Source organism: Empidonax traillii, unplaced genomic scaffold (genome assembly GCF_003031625.1).
Source record: "Empidonax traillii isolate 1590-97213 ecotype Southwest subspecies unplaced genomic scaffold, ASM303162v1 scaffold207:size1520225, whole genome shotgun sequence".
NCBI lineage: Eukaryota > Metazoa > Chordata > Aves > Passeriformes > Tyrannidae > Empidonax > Empidonax traillii.
The window spans coordinates 1312126-1337710 of NW_020955400.1; the positions used below are offsets into that span (position 1 = coordinate 1312126).

Genomic DNA, 25585 nt, shown 5'->3' on the forward strand with positions numbered 1-25585 from the left:
TCACCATTTGTATAGCCACCAGTTAAACGCTGGAATAAAGTTTACTGTGCTCAGTGTTACGCATGATAAATAAGGAAAAAACCTCAAATAACAGCAGTTGGAAAGAGTCCAGAGGAGAAGAGTAATAAAGAGCATAGAACATATAACTCTGAGGTAAGATTGACAGGAGTGTCTTCTTTAGCCCAAGGTCAAAAGGCAGGAGGATGAGAAACTGTAATAATTATTTAGCAATATAGAGAATTTTTTAGAAGTAATTTACACCAATACTTCCAAAGTAACATGCAGTACTAGACGGGGGGGGGGGGGGGGGGGGGGGGGGGGGGGGGGGGGGGGAGGGGAAGGATGGGGAGGACCATCATGTCAATAGCTGTATTTGGCATCACTGCTGCAGTTACCCTTAGCATCTGAATATGCATGCTAATTTTTGTAGAAATTATTTAGAAAAGGCTATTTAAACTTGATTTTTAGTTTGACCCTTAACTCTTGAAAGTTGTTTTTCAGATGCACAGCATTAACATCAATCATACTGCCACAAAATAGTACAGCACAGGGAACCAAATGATATTTCTCCACTTAGCAACAGCAAAAAATATCAAAGAAAATTAAGGCTATTCCTTCACTATAAAAAGTTTAGCACAGAAGCAAATTAGTGATAATCCCTGTTCAAACTAGCTAATAAATAAGGATGCACTTTTAAGTAGAACACTATGACGTACCTAAAAATGCCCACAGAATTTGGGCACTTATTATTTTTAAAACTATACTTTTCCCAACAATTCTTTGCATTTACCTTATTTTTGGGATAAACATGAGGTACCACTTCAAAAAAGATATGTGGCATTTCCTCCAGTGTGTCATTATCAACAACACGAAGTCTACAAGAAGGGATTGTGGTATACACCTTTGTCACTATAAGCATGTCTTCTGGAACAATAAATACTTCTCTAAAAAAAAAATTCAAATTGTATCAAAATTATTTTCACAAATAAAAGGATTTGTGTAACACAGAGCAAAAGTGTTGTCATGGTTTAACCCCATCCAGCAACTAAGTACCACACAGCCACTTGCTCACTCCCCCCACCCAACCCACCCCAGGGAGAAGAATCAGAAAGGAAAGGTAAACCTTGTGTGTTAAGAAAAATTTAATAACTGAAACAAATTATAATAATAAATATGCTAATAATATTAATAATTTTAATTATATGGAGAGGAAGAGAGAATAACAGAAACCAATAGAAACAAGGGATGCACAATACAACTGTTCACCACACACTGACTGATTGATGCTTGCTCCCGAGCGATGATCGGCTCCCATCCAGGTAATTCCCCCCCAGTTTATACACTAAGCATGCTGTTCTGTGGTATGGGACATCCCTTTGGCCAGTTCAGCACAGCTGTCCTGGCCATGCTCTCTGCCAGATTTTTATGCACCTTCCCACTGCCAGAATGTGAGACATCGGAAAGTTCTTGACTTGGGGTAAGCACTACTCAGCAACAGGCAAAACATCAATGTGTTATCAACATTATTCCCAAACTAAATCCAAACACACAGCACTGCACCAGCTACTAGGAAGAAAATGAAGAAAAAATGAACAAGAAAATGAACTCTGCTTTAGCTGAAAACAGGACAAGTATACATCAGAATTTAGAAAAAGCAGGCAGATAAAAGTAAGTTTTTAAAGCAGGTTAATGAAAAAACACAGCGTATCAATACTACTTTCCAATAATAGTTATATAGGGCTGTATGAAACTCACCTAAAAACCAAAAACCACACATGTGGTGGGTGATCAGCACACGTTACATCATAATCAGCAAAAGACATTTTACACCATTCATCTTCATAACAAGGAAACTTTTCAATTGCCTTAAAGTTTCTTTTAAACATTTCTCTGGAAAGCAGAAAACAAATATTTTAATCTAATCAGGAAGGCACATATACCCTGACTTTTACTTATTCTAATAATGAATAACACTGCTTTGTGCATGAATGCAAAACAACAATATAAAAATGTTTCTCTAGTAGCTGTTCTCTGGAAAAAAAATCACGTAGTGATCAGCTCTTTCAGAGATAATGGCAAACACACATATTTCTCTCCATCAGTCTATCCATGACTACAGCTGCTTCTAATAGCCCAAAATGTTATGGCTTCTACAAAACTTTACCTCTTTTTTTTTAAAGAGACAACAGCATAACTGTCGTTATATTAAGCTGTGATCTTCAAGCTGTGGCATCATTAGGAGATTAGAAACCCCTTTATTTAATTTTAAAGCTTTTTTGAACAAGAAAGGGATTAAAGGAAAACTTATTGGCCAAGGGGCTAACTTGTTAAATTCAATGCAATTCTGTCAGATTTTAAAAAAAAATTAGGCACAAGTACATTAGCATGATTTTAACACCCAAATGTATCCCTTGGTACAATGCCTATGCCTATGAACCAGCCCCATAAGTTTTAAAAGTCTGAAGGCAGACTAAAAACTGAATCCAATTTGCTGATTTAGAGGTGCTTCTAATCTAAAATGGAAGTCTAATATTTGGAACAAGGCTGGGGTTGCAAAGTACTAATACCATCAACATACAAAGGTTTTACAGGATTAGAAACACTAAAAAGTAAAATGAAATCATACCTGATATGAGTGCTGCTCAAGTTCCTGGTTATAGGGAGTAACGATTTATACTTAAAGGTAGTAGTTACTGCTAGCTCACACTCCTTACCCCTGGAAGAACTGATCTCCTGCTAGATCAGTTGTGGGAACACTAGCAGAGAGATTTCTGAACAAGTGTGATCCTCAAAAAGTGTCATGCTTCAAATGACTTAATGAACATGACTGAAATTGGAATAACCATCTTTGCAAAAGCTGTAATAAAATACCAGGGAAAGCATCTACCTAGAAATACATCTACTTTGCTTCAAGCAAGTGCAACAAAAAGTCCTCTGACTATATAATAAACTGTGTTAAAATTAAACAGTATAGTTATTCCCTTTCTAATGTCAACCAGGATTCCTGAGCAGATAGCACAAATCGAAACACTTCTTTAAATTAACTAGCTAACTGCTTAACTAAGGAACCAGTATCAGATCTATACTTATGAAACACCCTACAGGAAAAAGGTAATATTGTAGCTCAAGTTGTAGGAAAAAAATCCATAACAGATCTACAAATTAGATTTTACTCATGTAGAGTACACAGAATAAAGCATAGCATATCTTCACTAAAAACATCTCATCTCTTCCAAGAGGGTTTGGCAATTTTAAACCTAATAATGCTCTTACCATGTTTATTTTGTGAAATAGCAATTTATGACAATTCTATGTTACTGCCTGCAATCGAATAGTTTTATTCATTGCACGATTACCTTAACAACATTACAGCACACTGTTCAAAATTTAATTCAATCACAGACCACAATGTTTTCAAGGTTTCTTCAACATTAGCGTTTTCTCTAGTACCTAGAAATAATAAAAAAGTTAGAAAATATAACATCCTATTTCTTCATTGTTTTAATTTTACACCTGCCAAATACTTTTGAAAAATGCCACTCATACAAGTAAATTGCCTTATGAATCACTAGTTTTTATTTGTAGTTTTACAGAGGTCTCACTGAGCTGAAAACTGTTTTCTCCTTTGACAGAGGATATTCCATTGTTCATCACCTTTGTACTTTTCAGCACTCCTACAACTGCAAAAATGTTGTGATCAATATTTTCTCTATTTTCTTCACCGTAACATGAAGTGATATGTGGTGATCTCGGTCCTCAGAGAACAGGTTCTTTAATTCCAATCAGCTCTCATTTGCATATACCAGGAAGGGATGTACCTAGGCTATTTTTGCAGTTAAAAAGAAAAGAATTGGGCAGTTCCAGCAGGTAAATAATCCTACCCACACTGAATCCCTCTCAGATGACAGGATGTGTTGTTATCTCAAGTGTCTACTTCTATCCACAGAACACAGATGAAGAGTAGGTAACTAGTCTGGACTTGTTGTCTAACTTGTCAAGACTTAAGTTAGGTGAAATTCTCCTTTACTGCATAAGCAACTAGCAATGGAACTGGAGGGGGGAAAGTAAAACAAGACAAAACTAAAACCAAACAAACAAACAAAAACAAAAAGAGGGGTGAGAATAGTAACATTTTACTGACAAATAAGAGAGAATAATTATATATAATGGAAGGAAAAGAGAAAAAACATTCTATGATTGAAAAAACCCCATAGTATAGGACTTTAAGGTAATACCAGAATTAAAGGTATCAGATCAGAAATTAAGAAAGATACTATAGACAAATGAGGAGAAGAGTTGGTATATTAATATAGTGCTCAAATGACAAAAAAAAAATCTAAAATCTAAACTTCAGAAGGAACAGCTTCTGAGCTCTAGGATTTGTAGGGATTAATAATACTAGTCAAAGTTTAGGGAAATTCCTAATTTGCATGGCACTTCAAAAACAAATATAGAAAGGCATTAGACTACTTAGTAAGAAAGATTAAGCAAGACTTGGCTACAGGTGAGAGAGGCAACACCAGATTTACAGATGAGGAGATGAAGGTACAAAAGACAGAAGAGACCATCTGGCACAGGTAAATGCATAGATGAAAGAGCCCCAGCAATTATGGCAATTTAAGAAGGAGCTTTCAGCAGAATGGCAATTACTTACTAAAGAGGTAATGTATATCTTACAATGGAGCAGTTTTCTTTGTCATGATCCTCAGGCATTCCCATACTGTGAGGCTAAAAGCAATCACTGTGATCTAACGCTCTATGTAACAGTTCTGCTAACATACTAATGCCATAAATAAATTATTAATTTTAAATTTTATGAGAATCTGTTTGATTTTAAAAGTTTTCAGGAGTACAACACAAATCTGGGTTTATTCCAATAAACACCTTATCCTTTTAAAAATAAATGCCCCTTCTAACTAGAATGTGTGGGGTTTCAAGTCAAAATCTTTGAATCTGAGTCCAAAGATCTTCTTGTTAAGCCTTCGGATCTCAGGCTAAAGACCCTATCACTATCAAATTTCTTTACTCATATGTGTACTTAAAGGTTACAGTGAAGTCTTTATCTTGTCTTTCTGAAATTACAAACCAACAGCCTGCAATTACAAGCTTCCTCTTTAACCCTGATTCTTGCAACTCTACTCAGAATTCCGCAGCTGCTATCTAGCTTTCTTTTGTCCTGGACTGTGGACACTGCACTTGGACACAATATTTAAGCTGAGATAATAGAACTGCTGAATAGGAAATGTACTACAAGTCTTGAACTGCTATGTAAGATTCCTCTATATACATAAAAAACATAGTATCAGGTATAGTATCTTTGGAGCAAAGTATCAGACACTGCTACTGTGTGCGTTTCACTTATTATCCACTATGAAGCTCATGTTCTTGTATGATTTCCTTTATATTTCCAGGAAAAAATCCACAAAACATTATTGCCCAGCTCTGAGTAAAATGTATATGGATGTAAATTCTGGTTTAATCTCTATGCATATTAAGGGGGAGTAGTGAATCTTTTCTCTACTTTTTAATACTGTATGTGTTGAGTGGTTAGGTAGACTTAATAGAAGTATAATGTTTACTGCATTTCAGTTAATTTTAACTAGATATTAATTGGTCAAAAAATCCTTAAAGGACTGATCTCATCTCTGTGATAATCAGTGGTACCCAAGGGAATAGCCTTAAGTTGTGTCAGGGGAGGTTTAGGTTGGATATTAGAAAAGGGTCCTTCAACCAGAGGGTGGTTGGGCACAGGAACAGGCTCCCCAGGGAAGTGGTCACAGCATCAAGCCTGACAGAGTTCAAGAAGCATTTGGATGATACTCTCAGGCACATGGTGTGACTCTTGGGGAGGATCCTGTGCAGGGCCAGGAATTGGACTTGATGATCCTTCTGTGTCCCTTCCAACTTGACATATTCTGTGATCCTTTGATCTGAATAAGATAAGATATGAAACATTTTTGAAAGGCATTTTTAAAGGACATACCTGGTCTTCTGCTCTTCAGTACTGTCCTAACATAGGACCCTCTCCAGATGGCTTGAATTTTGAGAGCTGCTGCTTGTTCTTCAGATGTGGGAGTTCGGTCCTGCCAACTACTGAGATTCTGCTCACTGGTCTCTAAAAGAAGGGGAGAATGACCAACATCTACAACACTAGAAGTCCTGCAGATGCTTATAATGAATTAAAAATAATAAAAAAACCCCAACCAAACAAACACAAAAGGGCAAGGGATCTGTGACTCAGAAACAATGTGGTTTCTGCATAAAACTTTTCTGACAAAAATATTACTCTTAAAATTTTGGTTTTAAGATATGGTTTTATGATAAAATTAGAGAAAATAGACTGTATAATCACACAAAGTCAAAATGCAATCACTATGATAATTCCAAATACCAAATCATTTAATTCTTCTCTTTATTGCCAGCTATTGCAGTACATTTTTTAGAATTGCCTCCTAACGTAATTTCAAAGTATCCTTCTGAATATGAACCAAAAGGATTTGATACATTAAAGCCTGACTGTAAACACACCTTAAAAGAGCTTCACAAAAATTTAAATTCTGTCTCTCAATCTGATAATTTTATTAAGTGATAATTTAAACACCACTGTTGTTCAAAACATTTTGTTCTGCCTTCACTAAGGAGACATGGAATAAGGATAAGATCTACAATAAAGGGAGAGTTCACTTCTCTGACTTTGTTACCAAGAAGTTTTGCAGTGGAACAGAAATTAATAGGTTCTGACAGGTTAGTAATGAGCTCTTTGAAGGTGTCCTGGGAGCCATTACCACCACGGCTTAGGAGGAAGGTGTGGGGAGCAACACTACAAGGAGCCAGTGCCAGGAGGCCAGTCTGGAGCTGCAAAGATACGGACCAAGAGGAATGAGACAGCATGATAGGAAGAAAACAGTTCTGCAGAAGGAAGTACCAACAAACAAAAAAAGAGAAGAGAGGAATCTGTATGAAAGATGTAGACAACATTGCAGACAAACCAAATGGTTTAAGAAAAGATATTGCCTTCATCAGACAGACCACATGTTTCAATGTAATATTTTCTGTTGAATAGTGGTGAATCTGGCTGAGTTCCCAACCACCTTTTCTCATCGATGATGCATTTCCGAACTCCAGAAAGCCCCTTTAATATTTGGTGACTCTGAAAGATTACACAAGCCTAATTCAATAGAAAAGACTAGAATTCCACAGTATCAATGCTACAACCCCTTTTAGAAAAACAGTATAAAATCACAAAATAGTAAGGGCTGGAGTGGCTCACTGAAGGTCATCTGGTCCAATTCCACATCCAAACAGATCAATTTAGAGTAGGTTGCTTATGGTTTTGAGTAAATTTCCAGTACAGTTTTTAATACTTTCACAACCACAGAGACCCCATAACTTTGCTGGCATTCTCTCCCAAATTTTCACTAGCCTCATTGATAAAAATATTTTCCTAACATCCAACTGGAATTTAACATGTTCTAAGATGTGGCCTGTCTGTGCATCTCTACAAGATTTTGGCTCTTAGCTTCTCCCATTTATTCATCAGTGTTACACATTTCAAAATGAATTTGTTCCATCTACAAGCTTGTCTATTTTATAATTTAAAAACCCAGTGGCAAAATGGCTTTTGACTCTACTAATAACTGTTTTCAAGGAAAGGAAGTAGACTTCAATTTTCAGCATATGTTTCAGCTCAGAAGAATGACCTCTGCTGCAGAGCTGACATTCCTCATATAAGGTAAAATAATATATTATAAAGTAGAAGTTGTATAGTTTCTATATGAACACATATATACACATATTGACCAAATAAGTAAGGAGATCCTAATATATAAAAGTACACATGGAAAGCATTGATCTGGTGTTGCCCTATGAACACACTTTAAAGTTTATCCACCGAGGATGGCAAGTCAACTCTACAACTAGAAATGAAGATGTATGTATCTGGAAATAAAACATTTCATTTGTGAGGCTAAAGTATATATGGATATGCATTCAATTAAATAATAAACTGTTTCTGAATACACAAATATAAAAAATTTGGATGAAGTGTCAAACAGAAATGAATTCTATTCATAGAAACTGTAAAAAGTTACCCTAGAACAGGCCAAAAAACCAAAAATGCTGAATGTCTTTTGAAAGTATACATTCCTAAGGAGTTTCTTTTTTGTCCTAACTTTATTACAATATCAGAAGAACAAAAATATTTTTCTTTGTAACATTCAAGTCAAAGTAATGAGGTCTAAATTAATATTCTGATCTTTAAAGGCTCTTTTTACTTAACATTTCTTAATATTATGTCTTACAAGCAGAGAAATGTGTTACTGTGACATGCTTTAAATAAACTAATATTAACTAGTCAATGCTTCAAATTTGACATCATGACTGAAAACTGATTCATCAAAAATTTCTGGCATATCTTCACTATTAATCAGAAGACACCTCTTCTAATAATAAACTGAAAATTTCAAAGCAGACTTGCAAGGCTTTGTTCACTGTGAAATCAGCTGAAGTTTTCTTGTAGGTGAAGTAACAATGATTTTTTTAAAAAAGGTGTGGTTTGCATGTACTCAACAAACACTTTACATATTCAACCAATTAATGTCAAACTTTCCTTCACCCTTTACTGGAACTCAAGTTCAAATCCAAAGTGCAAGAAGAAACAAATGTTCAAATTCTCTCTTCAGTCACACATCAACAACTGTATGATCACTGATCTTCACCTATGTTCCTGGAGGAAAGAGAAGCTTATTCTGGAAAAGAACTAAGCAGGAACAGGACTTCTCAATTACGGTTTACACAGCTGAGATAAGCTTATAGCAAACAGCTTGACTTCTAGGTAAAACTTCAGACCAGAAGGTTTTAAAAGAACTGTACACAAAGGGTATTCCACTTCCAACTTCAAAGTCAGAATTTATCGGTGAGAAAGAAATGTGGCCTTTGAAATGTGCCTAAATGACTGTCAGGTGTTCGAGCCTCTTGAAAACCAGTGCCAAAGACTTTCAGGGAGTTAATGAACTGAGCTGGCTCACTATTGGGCCCAGTGCAACCAGGAAAAGGCCAAGAATATGTGCAACAGAGAGCAGGCAAGCATTATTGAGCCATCAAGTCTCTCTCTTGTGTAACATCATCCTGGTATGCTTCCTTTCCCAGTAGGCATCACATACCTCTACAAATTCAGCATCTCATGACTGCCCGGAGTTCTGCAGGGCCCCTTTATCCACTCTCTTCCCACAAGACCATAGAAGAGCTATGCCATGGAGAAGCATTCAGCTTCAGAAATTACTGTCTCTGTTTCATATGCATACACAGCACTGTCTTCCACTTGCTTCTCGTGGCTCCTGTGTGAATTGCTCCATGGGGATGGATGATATTTGGCAGACAAATAAACACCACTATATCATTTTTGGGATGGCTTCTCAGAAACCTTATCAGACATGATTGCTAACTGCAGTACATCACAATATTCCTGCCCTTAGTAAATCTTGAGATAATTCAGCACACAGTGCAAAATGAATATGCTAATATAAAATAGAGGTGATATTTCAAAAAAAAAAAAAAAAAAAATCTCAGATTTGACCTGATATACTCTCAGACATAGACAACAAGAATATTTCAGTCCTCTGTTATGGTAGTTTGCACTGATGTCTGTTAGGTTCCAAAGGGTTACAATTAAAGTCTTAACAAGATCTGAGCAACATCCTGACAATGCAGCAGTGCTAATGGGCCAAGCAAATCAGGTGATACCAATCCTTCTAGAAGTTCCTACAATGCATTCCTCCCCTGTTTTTTCCTTATATCTACCTATTTTTCCTTGACTTCTTCACTTGTTTTATATGCTTTATTTCTTTAGGGTTCTGGATGGAACCTGAACAAATCATACACTTACTCCAATGCAGCCTTTATTAAGCAGGGCAAACGTTAATAAAGGTGAAAAAACGTCCAATGTCAATAAAACCACAGGGAAACAATTAACTTTACAGTCCAATAGGAATATTTTGTAATTTAATTCTGTAAAAGCAAATATATTAAAAGGGGCACTGGAGGAAAGAAAACTGAAACAGAACTTCCTTCATACATTCATTCCACTTTTTTGATTCACTGCCCAAATCCTAAAAAATATTCTGTCACAGTGGATCACATATTTTAGTAATACATATGAGGTCTTTGTTACAACCTGTCAACTGTGCTAATTATTCAAATCTATTTTAAAAATATCTTCTCTTTTATTGCTGACAAGTGTTTAAGGGGTTTTTTTGGAATACAGAAATCAGTAGCACAGTCATCTTGAAAAAATATGACAGGTGTTGTTGACTTCAAGCGGTGTGACAAATGTCAATATGCTGACCCTTATACTCTTGCCATGGGATGCAACTCCCTTCAAAATGCCTGCTGTCTCACAGAAGAATGACCTTCAGAAGAGAAGAGTTTTGGAGGAAAGTCCCCAGTAAAGAGAGACAAGTGTATCTTATGTGCTTTCTTAAAAGAATGAGAGTATTACACCATTGTGTCAGTAAAGATTTTTGTCTAAATTTTAATTTTTTTTTAATCTGATTTTCTGGAATAAAATGAATAATCAAAAGGAAGTTAGCATCATTTTGACTGACCAAGTAGAAATGCTTTATTCTGTAAATTCATAAGAGAAGAAGGAAAAGCTAAGTCCCTCTGAAAGGCCTTCAAATGGTGATCATGTATCTTCCTGCCTGTTTTTCAGATAAATCCTTGTTTTGATGTAGTATGAAACCATACACATAAAGCTTTTATTTTTAAACGTTAATATTGATAGATTAAAAAGTTACACAGACTGAAAAGTAAGTCCTGAAATGGAAAAGAACCATATATTTGGTTGCCAGGCAAACTTAATACATAATGCCTCCAGCCTGCATACAAAATGAAGCAAAAAACCTGCAGGAAGAGAGTTATCCCTACTTGAAATAAACAAGTTGGCCTTCCACTGGATCCTCTCACAGTACGTTTGGGTACACAGCATACCCTAATCACAGGCTGGAGAAGAGGTGGATGGTGCTGTAGCCAATTCCACACTGCATGTATGTGATTAGGCACCTAACTAGCCAACACAATTTTCCAAAGAATAAGCTTAAAAAACAAGCAAGAAAGCAAATAAGCAAGCAAGCCAACAAAAATCAGAATATCCCTCCCCCTAAAAGAAACAAACAAAAAATCCTCAACCCATAACTAAGAAACTTTCAACAAAGGTCTTTCTCCACTCTCATTTCCTGAACAATATATGCATTCATGATGTTTTCAGCTGGTAATTTGAACAAAAGTGATGATCTGCAGTATCATCAGGTATCAGTGTAGGTAGAAAATGCACCTATAGGTGTTTGTTAATGTTCTTCAATACTGGTAAATGCAAGCCAGGGAAGACTCAGGGCTATTTTATAACATAAAAAAGGCTAAACAGACTTTCTGGAACAAAGAAAATGATCCTTTCTATTCTGAGTTGACTCTCAGATGTGCTGTCAACAATAAAAGTCTTTGGCTTTAAAACAAACTGTGCCTACTCAGTCAAGAAAAAACAAGATTAGTGAAGAGTTGGCTTCCTTGAAAATAAGAATGGGCAGATATATTTGAAGCCATTAGCCATACCAATACAGTACCTGAAAACACAGGGTCATCCCCAGAAATCTTAAAGTCTTCAAAATCCAAAGTGAAAGACCTGAAGGCAAGTTTATATCTGTAAGAAGTCGTCTTGTCTATTATATCATTGATCAAACACCAAAATGCAATATTGAAAACCTAAAATCAAAATGAGGAAAAGCATTTAAAGAATGATTAATTTTTAAAAGCTGATTTATATTGCTTCTGTTTATTGTTTCAAAAAACTGTTTAGCTCTTTTATCATGTAAAAATGAAGTCTCAAACTTCCTCCACAAAAATAAAGTATCTGAAAATTAGTTCCAGGTGTAGGACTACAATGCTTCAAGCCAACAATCAAGAGAAAATCATGTCTGGTTTACTAAAAATAGGACTTATTCTACAGTGTTTTATTACCCAAAATATCTTAGTATATTTGTAGTAGATTGGTGGCCTTATACCAGAGAAGAACATAATACAATTGTTATCATGACAACTGGCATTCATGACTGGAGGTTACAGAACAGAGACCGACAACTGAATGGGCTTGCTTACTAGAGTAAGAGGTGGCACCACAGAGAAGGGGCTCTATTGGATTTGGCTCTATTTTTATTCTTGACACATTATGCTCTTTAAAGAGCAGAAATACAGTCTCTCTTTTTTTATTAGTTTTATTTTTCCCTCCTTTAGCAGATGGAAAATTTAGAGTGTGTTTTTCAAAACCTGTTCCATAATCTGAGTTGAAGAACATAGTAATAACTTAATGGAAAAGACATAATTTCTCTTTTTCATTGCCCTTAATTGTGGATTCTTCTGCTTTCTGGAAACATTTTATTTATTTTATTATTATTAAACTCATCTTTTTAATATTTAAGACTGGTGAAGAAAGAATCTACTACATTCATTCTTACATTCAGAGTAGTTTTTCATTGTATTAAAGAAAGATTATTTCCATATTTTCAGTCTTGAATCACTGTCAGCTCAGTGTCTCTCATTTATCCAATTTCTGGCTTTTTATAGTTTTTCAGTTATACATTGGTCTTCTTAGAGGGTGAGAGAGGAAGAAGTATGTGTGTTCATGCGAGCATATGCATTTAAAATTTGTATTTTCCATTCCAGAGAGTTCAAATCAATTTTTTTTCTGGTGGACTTGGCATGAAAACGACCTCCTTCCTGAGCGGTGCACCTGGAATCATTCTTTCTTAATTCTGTTGTTTTGCTGAGTTTGAGCATGGTGTCAATATATAAAAGCACTGTCTTAGGCGTTTTAAATTTAATATCAGTGATTATGAAAATATTAAACTCCTTTTTCTATTCAATATTCTAAAATACATAGTTTAAGCTTCACGAGCTTTCTAGTACTGTGATGAAAGTAAACAAATGTGGAATATATAAAGTACTGACTTTATAATGATCAAGTTCTAACTTGATTATTATCAAGTTATAACTTGATAACAGTACTATCAATGTTTGCATACAAATAAAAATTAGCATGTCCTTTTTAAAACTTTATTTGTTACAATCTTATTACAATATTGAAAACCCAAAGGATAGAGATCTACAGAAAAGTGTAACATTTTCATCATGTATCTAAAGGCCCTTTAATTTATCATACATACGGAGCAGAAAAGTTAAATAAGAATTCTGCAGTTTCGAGAAAGAAAGAAAAACACCTAAAAATGCTATTAGTGAAACAAAATCATTACTGCCTACAGTAATATAAGCTGCAATAATGTTTTTCTGTTCCATTAACATAAGACACAGAAAAGAACCATTCTGGCTGTTCTGAATTTCAGGGAGAGTCTTTTAAATACAAAATGAAGTCTTAATATAAAGACCCCTCATGCTTCTGCCCCAAAGTATGCTAAACTAGATTGACAAAAACAGACTTGATTTAGAACATGCTGTTCTGTGCATACTGAAATTTGTTCTTATTAAAAGAAGAAAATTATCATACAGTTCCAAGTAATGCTATTTGGGCTTACATTATAACAAATGCCCCATTCAGAGCATGCAGGTGCTCCTTTTTAAATGCATAGACATTGTTTTGAAGAGGATAATGACAATGTTAAGCTGTTATCCAGCTGCTGTAGCTTTTAATGTTTATTAAAATGTTTAACGTGTTTATTAAAATTGTTTGTTCACCTTGTAGAGTTCTTCAGCCATTCCAGTACCATGGATACCAGGAGGACAGAGAGTTAGTTCCAGTTCCTTCAAGGCTTTAGAAAGCTCATCCTCACTGCTGTAATTATTTATCACATTTCCAACAGCTTTCAGGATAGCTGTAGCTTGTTCTGTAAACCGAGCGCTCTCCTGGGGAGAGAGAATACACCCAACCACCGATAGAAAGATTGCTTTAAAATTTTTGCTTGTTTCCTTTCTAGGCTGTGACAGCATACAAGTTTTCTTCCTGCACTGAAGTACAAAACTTTTCTGAATCCAAGGAATTGTTATTATTTTATAAACTGTAAAATCAATTAGGTCCTGGTATTCAAAAGCATATAAAATTGTCACTGATTTTACCGAAATTTTTACCAAAATTAAAAGGTAAAACAGTATATAAACACTATAACAGGCACCATAACAGATATCTATTAATTGTTTTTTCCTGTACCAATAGTTCTAGGAAATTTAAACAAAAATAAGATGCATACAGAGACTTTCTACTGCAGTGATAATATGACTTTGCCAGCTGAAATGCTCAGCATCTTCTGTTATAAAAGGACAAATTAGTATTTGTATCCCCCTGAAAACAATGACAGAATACATGCTGCCTAAAGCATCTTTAATCTTCATCAGGATTTCTGTGCAAGAATATGGATACTTTCCTGCAAATGACACTTTGTAGAGAAATTGCTGTCTTTAAAATGAAATGCAGAGAAGATCCAAGAATAAGATTCTGCTTTATTTTCTTGACAACAAATAGCTTTTCATCCAGAAATTGAAGGCAAGGGATTAGTATAGCCCTAAAATATTGTTAATGGACGAACTTCTTATATTTAAACTTCCTTGCTAAAATAAATGGAATAAGTATGCTTTAGTGCTCTATTATTAGGACCCTAAATCTACACTGCTATGTAAATTTGTTGTCACACTCACCTTTTAAAATATTTTTGCAAAACCATTAGCTAGAAACTATATTCCCTCCCCTCAGTGCCCATGAAAAATATTTGGGCTTACTGCTTGCCAAAGAAATTTTGAAAATATGGATATTTGTCTGGATTGTAGACAATGAAGAAGAAAAGCTGTAGTAATTGCTCTCCTGGGCCTCTTATCTCAACTATGAAAAGTTGTTTGATTAAACTGCTCATTTTAGATATAAAAGCTGCTCTGGGACCCAGTGAGTAATATGTGAGCTCATGGGAAAAAAAACTAACTTTACTGATGTGACAATTTATTTTAGTAGGCAGGTATTTTTGCATATTAATTATAGTCTGTACATGTATTTTGTCACATACCCCAAAAAGTGAGCTATATGGTATCTCAGACATATATATTCCAGTACGAGTATTTTTCATATTTTATGCTTCTGTCTCATGTAAATCACAATACTACCCAATCCTAACTTACATGTAAGATGATTTTTAGCAATATCCATCTCAGTGCCTCTTGTGCCATAAAACACGTATCTTTTATGCCCTTATCCACTGAATATTGAAATTAATATTATACCATTAAACATAATAACTCTAAATGAAAATCCAATATTACTTCACTTTAAAACTAATAAATAGTCTGAAATACTGTTATCACAATACTTGACTTATACACATGTGTAATATTTATTACACATACCTTTTCAAGAGCTGGCATCACATCATCCTCTTCTCCAAAGACACACGGCACGATGGTACACAGATGAATATGGTGCCCTATGGGAGAACTTACTGTGAAGAGGAATGTGTGTCGCCTACATTCAAGAAAAAATAAATTAACTTTTTTTTTTAAGTTACAGCAATTCTTAAGCTTTTCTTTTCTGCATTTGATAATACTGAAATCCTTTTCTAGTTGTCCTTGTGCTTCAAAATCCTAGATGACTAACTCCTTTCTTTTCAAGAACCTCCAGCTGTAGAGAGTAGGCGAAATCAGAGAAGTCAGTATTATTTTATTTTTATTTGTTTGGGTTTTATTTTGGTTTTGTTAAGCAAAATAGGTGGACTCACTATTTCATATAGCTACAAACCACAAATTTTTTAATCAGGATTATATTTAGGTACACTTTAAACGTATCTCCTCTAGAAAGCTTTGAGAAGTCATCAAGTCTTCTGGTCATGCATCACTTAAACCAAAATTTCCATGTTTGTATTGACAAAACAAGGAAAAATTAGTGTATAATTGTATCAGGCTTGATGAACACTACTGAGTGACCATTATATGGTGCAACTGCAGGCCAAACTACCCAATAATAACCTCCTAAGGTTACCAACAGAAAGAAATTCAGTTATGACATATTGTGATACACTCAGCTCATTCTTGTTTGCCTAACTGTATCCTATAACAGACTCTAATCATAAAAGAAACTATTCCTAGTTACAGCTATACAAAACAATGGATTCATGCTTTTCTCTCTAGCCAACACTATCTTGCAATCCCACTGAAATGCTTGAGGAGCTGGCTGATACCAAAGCATCATGATCTCAGATCATTGACAAAATTGCATCTAGCTGGAGAAGTTCATTCAGGCTGTAGCTTCAAAGTGTTAACCAGGAATCCAGTGGTGGGAGTAAGAAAGGAGAGTTATTCCCACACACATACTCGCATTTTTTAATTGCATCTCCTTTCAAGAGAAATTTCAATGCCCTCTGGCCACTAACAAACAGCGGGAAAAGAGTGCCTTCCTGGCTTAGAAAGTTCCAAATTCTCATTTGGAATGAAACGGGGAAGTGGTCAACAAGCCCATTCATCTCCCACAACTGCTGTAAATTAAATCTGACTGAAAGCTTCCTGGCTTTGCCTGGAGTAGGGAGAATCAAAGATGGGCAGCATATAAATTTGAGCTGCTTGTATCTCTGTTAGCTTTGAAATTTGGAGGTGCAAAAAGATCAACATTTTTGCCTTCCCTACAGGACAGAGGTATGCAACTCTTGGAAACTACATTAGGGAAATACATGTGGAGGCAGAACTAGCCTACAAACATAAAAATAACTATTCCAATTTTAGTCTAAATCAAAACGAATAAAGAGCACTATTAAAGATCTTTAATTTCAGTATGCTATAATATAAATAATATAAAGTGCTATGTGAATGGGAAGTAAGATATGAAAGGCTTCAGGAATAACCTTAGGATTTCTCCTGTCATGTTTCATAAATCCTGTTTCAAGAAACGCATTGAAACCTCCTATGGTATCATCATGTTTTTACAGTTCCACTAAAAAACGCTAATTCTTAAATTTTTCTTGCTACTCCAGGGAACATTTCAAAATCATTCTAGTCAGAATAAAAGTTTTGGTAAATTCATAGCAACTTGGTAGTCTTACCAAATCCTAGCTATCAACCAGCTTGATATTCCAAAAATGTTGTTTTAGAAAATAAACTCTTAATTACTGTGTAAAGTAGACAATCACCTCAAGCCTTAGGATTAAAGTGTCAGGACAGAAACAAAGCCTCATACATACCCAGCAGGAAGATTTAACACAGTAGCTTTGGTGGCAGATGTATGCATCTTTAATACAAGCTCTCCAGGAGTCGCAGACTTCCAAGAGAAATGTTCAACCGTCAGCACACCCTTTGAAATACTAGAACATTCTTGTTTAGTTCCTAGATTAAGAAAAAAAACACAACAAATCAAAACACAGCCCACACAATACTGGAAGGGTGAATAACTATAAAATTAAGACAAACACATGGAATCTGTAGCTACTTGACAGCCAGCAAAGTCTTCATTTAGGCTTTGCTAACTCGGAGAAAAAAGCCAGTCATTTCAAATGCATAGGTGGCACACAATATGGCTTATTTGTACCATTTGCTTTAAAATAATAGTCAAAAGAATGTGTTAGAAGAATATGTACATCAGATATCTTCCAAGTCATTTCAGGCTACTGTAAAACTCCATAGAAATCCATTCTGCCCACATGCAAGTGAAGGAAACAGCCATAAAAAGCTTATATTTACTTGTATTTATAGCTTAAAGTTTAATTATTTTAACAGAATGGTCAGTTTGGGTTTTTTAAGCTTTCTTTTGGTTCTCTCTCCACCACTGTGGATGCACTAAAATTACATTCATATCCAGTGTTTAAATATCTGGTTAACCTACGCCAACTATCATAACATGACTTAGCTTTCTTGAATACCATTCTATGTTTTTCATGAAATACAAATGATTTTTATTTAAATATTCCCAGTTTTGGATCTTGAAAGAAGCCAACTTTAAACATACTTAAGAACTTACTAAGCACAAGTTAAAAAATAATTTTAAAAATAGACTTCATTTATACTGCTGTTTTTATGGCATTATGATCAGCTAAGGCATAAAGTAGATTGCAAGAATGAAATTTGTAAAAAAGAAACCCCAAGAAACACAAGGAAGTCCACACTAGAAATATAGTGATGAAAAGCTTACAGCAAATTGTAATAAACAGTAAAGGGAGGGATCCTTTCACGAAAATATTCATCATCAACATGAAACAATGATGAAGTATTGCTGGAATATTAGCGTATTTCTTAGAATTAATTTGGCTATTTAACGCTAAACTCTCAAACTGTGCCCAAACACAGAACAGCCAAATACAACAGCACAGAAATATTTAAGAAAGGGAAACCAAAACACTAACATGTACTTTTCCTGTGTTGGCCTTACCTCCAGTATCATCCCAGTGCACTAAAGCAGAAAAGCTGACTATGATTTCAATGGGCATCAGACTGTCCACAAGTAAATAATAGATGACTTGGTCATCAGTAAACTGCATAAAAAAACAGACACTTATTCATCTTTCATTTTCATTGAATACTGTCTGACTGCCCTTATACAAAGTATGGCTAAGATTTCGAATATGGTGACCATAGCTACAGAAGGGCAAGAAGGTAATTAATTGTCACTACTTCTTCCAAATTTCAGACACGCAATTTAGACCCAGAGTCTAATGCTGCATGTATTGTAATGTTCGGTTAAGAGATAAAAGGAAAGAGAACAGTTACTTGAATGAGAATATATCTACTTTCATGTAATATTCTTCATATTCAGTCTCAATTCAGTAGTTGCACTTGCCTAACAACATTCAATGGAAGATCAAAAATTTTTTGTGCTGCAACTTTCTGATTCAAACTAATTACAATAAGCTTGAAAGAAAGCTTTTTTAATTTTTAAATTAAAATTTAAAAATGTACTTTTTAAATTTTTAGACATGAGTGATCCTTCCTCATAATGTTTTTTTCTAGAAAAATTTAAGGAGGCAAAATTTTTCACTCGCAACTTTGCTACATAACTCCTATGTCAATACTAGAAACTAATGATTCTATTGTTCCTAGAAATTCTTCAAAATCTGAATCTGAATGAGCTTCTTTCTTCAGAATTGTTACAATACATGTCTTCCTGGATTTTCCAGAGTCATATAAATCCATTTTTTGGTATTTGATCCTAGAATGCAAGTACTACTGCCTTCCTATCGTAATAGGAAGCATGATTTTATTAAGCATGATAGAGAATTTACCTAGTGGTGTAAATGCCTCATTTGTATCAACGTAAAAAATTAGAATGGTTTTACAGCAAAGGGTTGGGTTTTTTTGGCACAACAGCACACAGGCTTCATAGTCTTAATGCTGATTATGCCTTGTGAAAGTGTATCATGCAGTCATTAGGAAAATTTCTTGTGATTACAGAGAGGTGTGAAATTGCAGGTATACTACAATTATGAAGCATAATAAGTGTAGTTAACCTTCCCAGTACAGGATTTTACAGAAAGTTCATGCCGGGAATTTGCATTTCGGTACTCTAAAATTACACTTCAGATACACTATAAAATTGGAGGTGGAACAGGGTATTCAAGCAAGTTGAATAACCTTCTGATAATACAAACTAATGGCAGGTTTAGAGAAATTTCATAATTTCAGTGTAACTAAATGGTACTTTTAATCCCTGCAACAGGATGCTGTAAATAGCTAAAGGTCTTAACATTTAAAGAGAAAATGGAGGGCTATGCTAAATAGACTCATGATTTGGGCTTTAGGTGACAGGGGAAGATGAAGGAGAATGAAAGGGCAGATTCTGCAGCTGAATCATGATTAAATTCAAGTTAGACATTGAGTTGTTATAAGGTAGGTTTAAATCAAAATAAAGAGAGGATGGAGATCTGCTTCACTATCAACTTGCATTATTTACATAATCAATTTTTTTGTTTTTGTGCCGTAGTACTCCACAATATTTTTTCCTTGTCTTAAATACAGTGAAATACTTCTGGACATTTGCTAGCGAACATATACTTGTATTGACTACAATAAACTTAATGCATTATTATCTTTCAGTAATGGCAGTTCTATATGATCTACCAACATCATTCAGGATGTATGTATTACCTATTTATGTAACACTTAGATAAAGATTAAAAAAACCAAACAATATATTCATATACCTTAAAATCTGTCTTCTGATAATTATAAGCATATGTATCTGGATTGTGGAAAATATACAGGTTCCTAAGGAGAATATAAAATAATCAGTACAAATGATATTTTTCAGGTACATGTCTATTTAATACCATATTAATTTTACCTTCATAAATCAGACTCCCAGGTATTTCTCAAAATTGGTTCAACATGTTTTCATTTCATAAAAGGGGAATACAATTCATCTCCAGAGAAAGTAGATGACACTAATTTTTATCTTTGCTGCATTTCTACAGTTTTCCATTGGAGGTCAGGCCACTAATTTGTTCAGTTTCAATCTACAAATGCTAACATGCTAATATTACTCTAAAACTTACATGACCATCTGAAAATTTACTGTAATAAAATATAATTGCAAGAAAGGACTGTTTTATACAGATTAAAAATGCTCTTTTTCAGTTATGTGCTGTTTGCACACCTACAGAAAACTACATAGTTACTGACAATTTTTTCTGACCCTGATTTCACCAAAGGCATAAATTACTTCAGCTTTAATTGAGGATGGAATCATGATGTGAACTCTAATGTTTTGATTACCCCGGAACATCACAGGAATCCTGACCCATTGACCAATTCCTACAGTGGCTAAAATTTTTCTTGTTTCTCAAAGTTTGATATGAACTATGAATATTCATCGTATTTTGACTGTATTTGAGATGTAGGCACGTCAGACAAGAAAATACTTTCAACTGACTGATAAAATTAAAATATTAAGTGCCTAATTTCTTCTAAGGGATAAAGTCTCCTAAGATCAATCGGGATACTTTGTTAACAGTTACTTTATCAGTTCACAGTAAAAAAAAAACTCACTCATTTAGAGATAAGAACAAGAAACTGAAATATGCTTTATGCCTTAATTAATATGAATATTGGTCTACAAAATGTCAACAGTACTTTAAAATTTGGTTAACAAGTTAGAAAGTTCAAATTTCACATTCTCTCCATATGACACTGTGCGCAAGACTTTGAAAGGAAATTACATTGGTTGTGATGCTTTTTTTCTGAAGGCTCTATCTTCTGGGACTTGGGACTAACTAAACGTAACAGGCAAACCTTAGCAAGGCTTAAAGTGATCTATAATCTTTTACTCCTAATGTTCCTGTATTGCTGGCTGGTATAGAAGTTATACATTTTCCTTTAGAGAGGGAGCAGAGTTTAATATCTGCTCAAGAAACCATCCATTTATGAAAATAAAAGCTTCACAAATAAATCTCAGTTACAAATTCAAACCAAAAAACCTGGGTGGATTTTCTCTGATAAAATTACTCCCCTCAGCAATCTTAGATTCTCTAAAGTATATATATATTTTACTAGTCTTCTTAAATCTTAAATATCGAAATTAAAGATACGATGCTACAAGTACACCAGCTTTTTTTATGTTTGCAGAGGTATAAATGCCTTGGGGTTATATTGAAAAGGGAGTGAAAGAAACCACCTAGTTGACCAAGCTAAGGTATGCTTATGGCAACTGATTTCAACAACTATTTTTCATTTTAGAATTGTGTTGCTCTGATGCAGATTGTGTGCCCAGTGGCTGCTGGGTAAGGTATGTGAGCACCTAATGTCTACACAGTCCAAAATCTACAATCTTCCACCCCTCATTGCAGTCTGACATATCATTTATGGAACTGGTGGTTGTGTTCTTCACTCTACTCTGAAGGACACACTGCAGGAACAGAGTGGGGCTGCAGCTACAGGCTCACTGTCAAAAGGGACAGTAAGTCTGGTCTGAAAAGTAGCCTTGAAACCACCCTGAAAGGCAGGATAGTCATACGAAGAAGACCTGTTAAGAAGATATGATTTTTATATAGACATGTTATGAATTTTACCACTGTTAAACTGTATATTTTATGGAATAAACCCCAAACTCTCCACTCCTTACTGGAAACAAACACAGAAGTCCTCAAAGCTAATCCAGGTTTCCCTGGAAACAGAAGTCTTTTCTGACTCTGTTTCTTCCTTCGATTTATCTTCAGTATCAGCTGTTTCTGACACTTGTTTTGCAGCAAAACTGACAGTTTTACGTAATTCTTCTGTAAAGATAAAAAGACATACAGAGCCAATACAGTGACAATATACACATTAAAAAAGTATCATCCTTGTACTGAAAAATTATCCAAAAATTACAAGGAAATAATCCATACATCTCCAAGTTCAAAAACAAAAACTATCCCACTAGCCTAAAAAGCTCAAATGGTGACTGAAACTTTGTTGTAGGAAAATCAGAACTAAAGCCAGATTCATATCAAAAAATAAATACAGAAATATCATGTAGACACATTTTTTAATCACTCAATAATTTTTTAAGTTGTGTTGTAATGCCATTTTCTCTGCATTTACGCTGTAAACATATATATCCTATACACACTGTACAGTAATGTCATACTTAATTCCATCATGATAATTTGAAATTTCATTTACTGGTTTTTCCATTTTTAGCATGTATTTTAATTTCATTATCTCTCTGCACAAATACTGGAACAGCAAGATTTCTATGAGACAACAGATAATCATGACAATAATGTGATAGTACACACAACTTCCATCAGATTCAGTGTCTGCACCAAAAGGAATTGGAAATCATAGAAAAGCACTTCATCTACAGAAAACTACTACTTTATTGTAACAATGACACAGGCAGAATAAGTGCAACTGTATGAATTTTTGTTTTACAACAAAGCACTATTATATGTTTTAGGACAAATTTGTTGTTTTGATAGATTTGCAAGCTCATGAGTTCCTACTCTGAAGAGGAGCAGAAAAAAGAGTGATGCCCTATACTTTTACAGAAATATGTCATTAGATTTGGTGAACCTCTATTTTAAACTTAACCCCCCCCTCAAAACCAAACCAAACCAACAACAACAACAAAACCACAAAACAAACTAACCAAAAAAAAACCCCGAAAAACATAAAAGGACAGAGAATCCTAAACCAAAAGCTTGACATGTTGAAAAGCAATCATTTATCCAGGAAAGGTTTTATTTACATGTGTGAATGTACTTATAAAATATAACTGTTGTCAAAAGGAATGTGTTTAAAATTTACTTCAGGTGAATAGAAAGAACTCTTCTGACATTAGAATATCCATATTTTTAACTATCTAAGTGCTTAAACCAAACTCTGAAGAGATAAAATTATTGAATTCCCATGCCCATACTTTGCAAAATTTGACCAATTTTTAGCATTGTTTAAGAGTGTATTAAAGCCCCCTACTCATGAATAAAACATTTATCTGTCTATCTCAGTTTAGGTATGTGGTTCATGCTATCAGATTTTCTGTGGAGTTTAAAGACTCATAATGAATCATTTTGAACTAAAACAAAGTAGTACTCATGACCTAACTGAAGTTGGTATAAATGGATTTTGCATGGAGAAATGACAACACCTGGACTGAGATGGTCTGGAGATTGTGAAGAGAACCTGAGTACAAAAGACTTCAGAATAGTAGTAATGTGAATTATTAGTATTCTAGGCCAGAGGATGAAAATATGTTCATTTCATCCTTTTTCTTGGTTGTGCTGTGGGAGCTTTTCTTCAATGGGCATTTCTTAAGCAGAGTTCTGAGTGAGCAGAAAAGATGGCAATCTGGCCATTGAGATACACTAACTTAAGAATGAGTTAATTATGAGAGCTACAAAAATAGTCCAACTTCCCAACATAATCATGGTTGGCGTAAAGAGTTATCTACTGCAAACTACCATATTTCTATTAGCTTTCGGCATTGAGCTGTGAGAGAATAAGCAAAAGTTGTATTTCCAACTCATTAACTTGCAGCATTCTGAAACAGTGAGATTCTTATGGTTTGGTTCTTTTTTTACCGGGATGATATTAACAAAAGTAAGAATTCATAAGAAAAGATATTCAAGCAAAATAGTAGCTGAAATCATTGCTAGTAATTAAAAGTACGAAAACAATTTATTAGTATAGGTTTGGAAGAAGTATGATTTATATTTGCTTCAAGATATTTAAATATCATAAATAAACTCTCTTTATTATACTTGCAGTACGATCCAAGTATTTGTTCCCTCTCCCCATTATAACCTTATCTTTCATTACCCTATTCGGGAATTACCAGAGATGGTTGATGGTTGCGCATTTTTCCAGAATAAAGATAATGTTATAATCTATGAAAATATCTAAATTTCTGAAATTACTGAGCTCAGTTACTGTAGAACTCATGAAGCTGTGCACACACTTTACCTGAGAGGACATTAATTGTATATCTCCATTACTGGAAGATGGGATCATGGACATTTTACAGAGAAAAAAGTAAAAGTAGAAAGTTTTTAAAAATGGCACTTAAGCTTTCTCTGCCCATGACAATCAATCTTTAAAAATGCTTAAAAAGAGGCACTGCACAGGTTTCTATGTGGACTGAATAGTTGAAAACCAAAACCAAGATACACGTCACATGTATGAATCATGGTGTAAATGATGCATGAATACTCTTCACATATTTGATGTTGTCTTCTGCTCTAAGATTCACTTTTAGAACTCTAGTAAAAGGAAAGGTATTTCCTAGCAGTCAGTTTTAGGACCCGACAAATTCATGCACCCAACAAATCTGATCACTACTTTTAAAAAGAAGGCTCTTATTTTTAAACTTCTCCTGACCAGTTTCTTCAGACATTCACATAAACAAAGAGGTATTAATTTTGAATTTTGAATTCTCTTCCAATACTAATCTCAAACACATTTCAAAGGAAATGTTTATTAAAATAAAATTTGTTGGTTTTTTTCACATTTTTTAGGAAAAAAAAGAAGAAATATAATTCAGAGTGATTAGGAAAAGAGCTCATTGTACAAAATACACCTTATTTTACTGGAGAGTGTTTTTTTCCCAAAATATTCTTGTAAATTAGAGATTTTTTTTAAAATATCAAATTGAAGATTCTACTCTACATAATTATACATGCTAACACCACTTCTTTGAAATCTTTTCCCAGAAAGCCAACACCCATAAATAAGTAAGACTGCTGATATATGTACAAGAGGATTAACACTGAGGCGAAACGCTGTGGGAATGGCGGAAGTCTGACTATAAATTTCACACACTTACCTTTACCGGGTATCTCTGCATTTTGCTGGCCAAAGGGAGTGGTCTCCTATATGGTGAAAACAAAACAAAACAACAACAACAACAAAAGAAGAAGAAGAAAAAAAAGAAAAAAGCAACAAAGGTGATTATAATCTTGCAGTATTTTGTTAAAGAAAATACTCGGGTTTTTTGGCAGTCCTTCTAGAAACAGAGGAACAAACTAGTAAGTTATCATTACGGTAAATTTCACCATAATACTTACCTATATATATCACCATTAGACAGGTTGATGTTTTTCTAGAAAAGTACATGTGATCTGGAGTCAGAAATAAAAGCTGTTTCACATGCTACTAT

General features: G+C 34.5%; 1 protein-coding gene across 6 annotated transcripts in view; it reads right to left on the reverse strand.

Annotated features, from left to right (window-relative positions):
- Nucleotides 1-25585, reverse strand: part of ADGB (androglobin) — a 112484-nt gene that overhangs the window by 31650 nt on the left and 55249 nt on the right. For 4 of the 6 annotated variants that reach the window (XM_027887349.1, XM_027887345.1, XM_027887350.1 and 1 more), the window contains 12 exons: nt 25253-25298; nt 22073-22223; nt 20157-20220; nt 18389-18491; nt 17208-17349; nt 15388-15502; nt 13738-13905; nt 11616-11754; nt 5984-6115; nt 3357-3450; nt 1756-1890; nt 791-944 (listed from right to left, as the gene is read on the reverse strand). In XM_027887349.1, the coding sequence (XP_027743150.1) occupies nt 791-944; nt 1756-1890; nt 3357-3450; nt 5984-6115; nt 11616-11754; nt 13738-13905; nt 15388-15502; nt 17208-17349; nt 18389-18491; nt 20157-20220; nt 22073-22223; nt 25253-25298 (1443 nt within the window). The remainder of the gene's footprint in view (nt 1-790; nt 945-1755; nt 1891-3356; nt 3451-5983; nt 6116-11615; nt 11755-13737; nt 13906-15387; nt 15503-17207; nt 17350-18388; nt 18492-20156; nt 20221-22072; nt 22224-25252; nt 25299-25585) is intronic. The other 2 variants (XM_027887346.1, XM_027887348.1) reach the window with 2 other exon arrangements.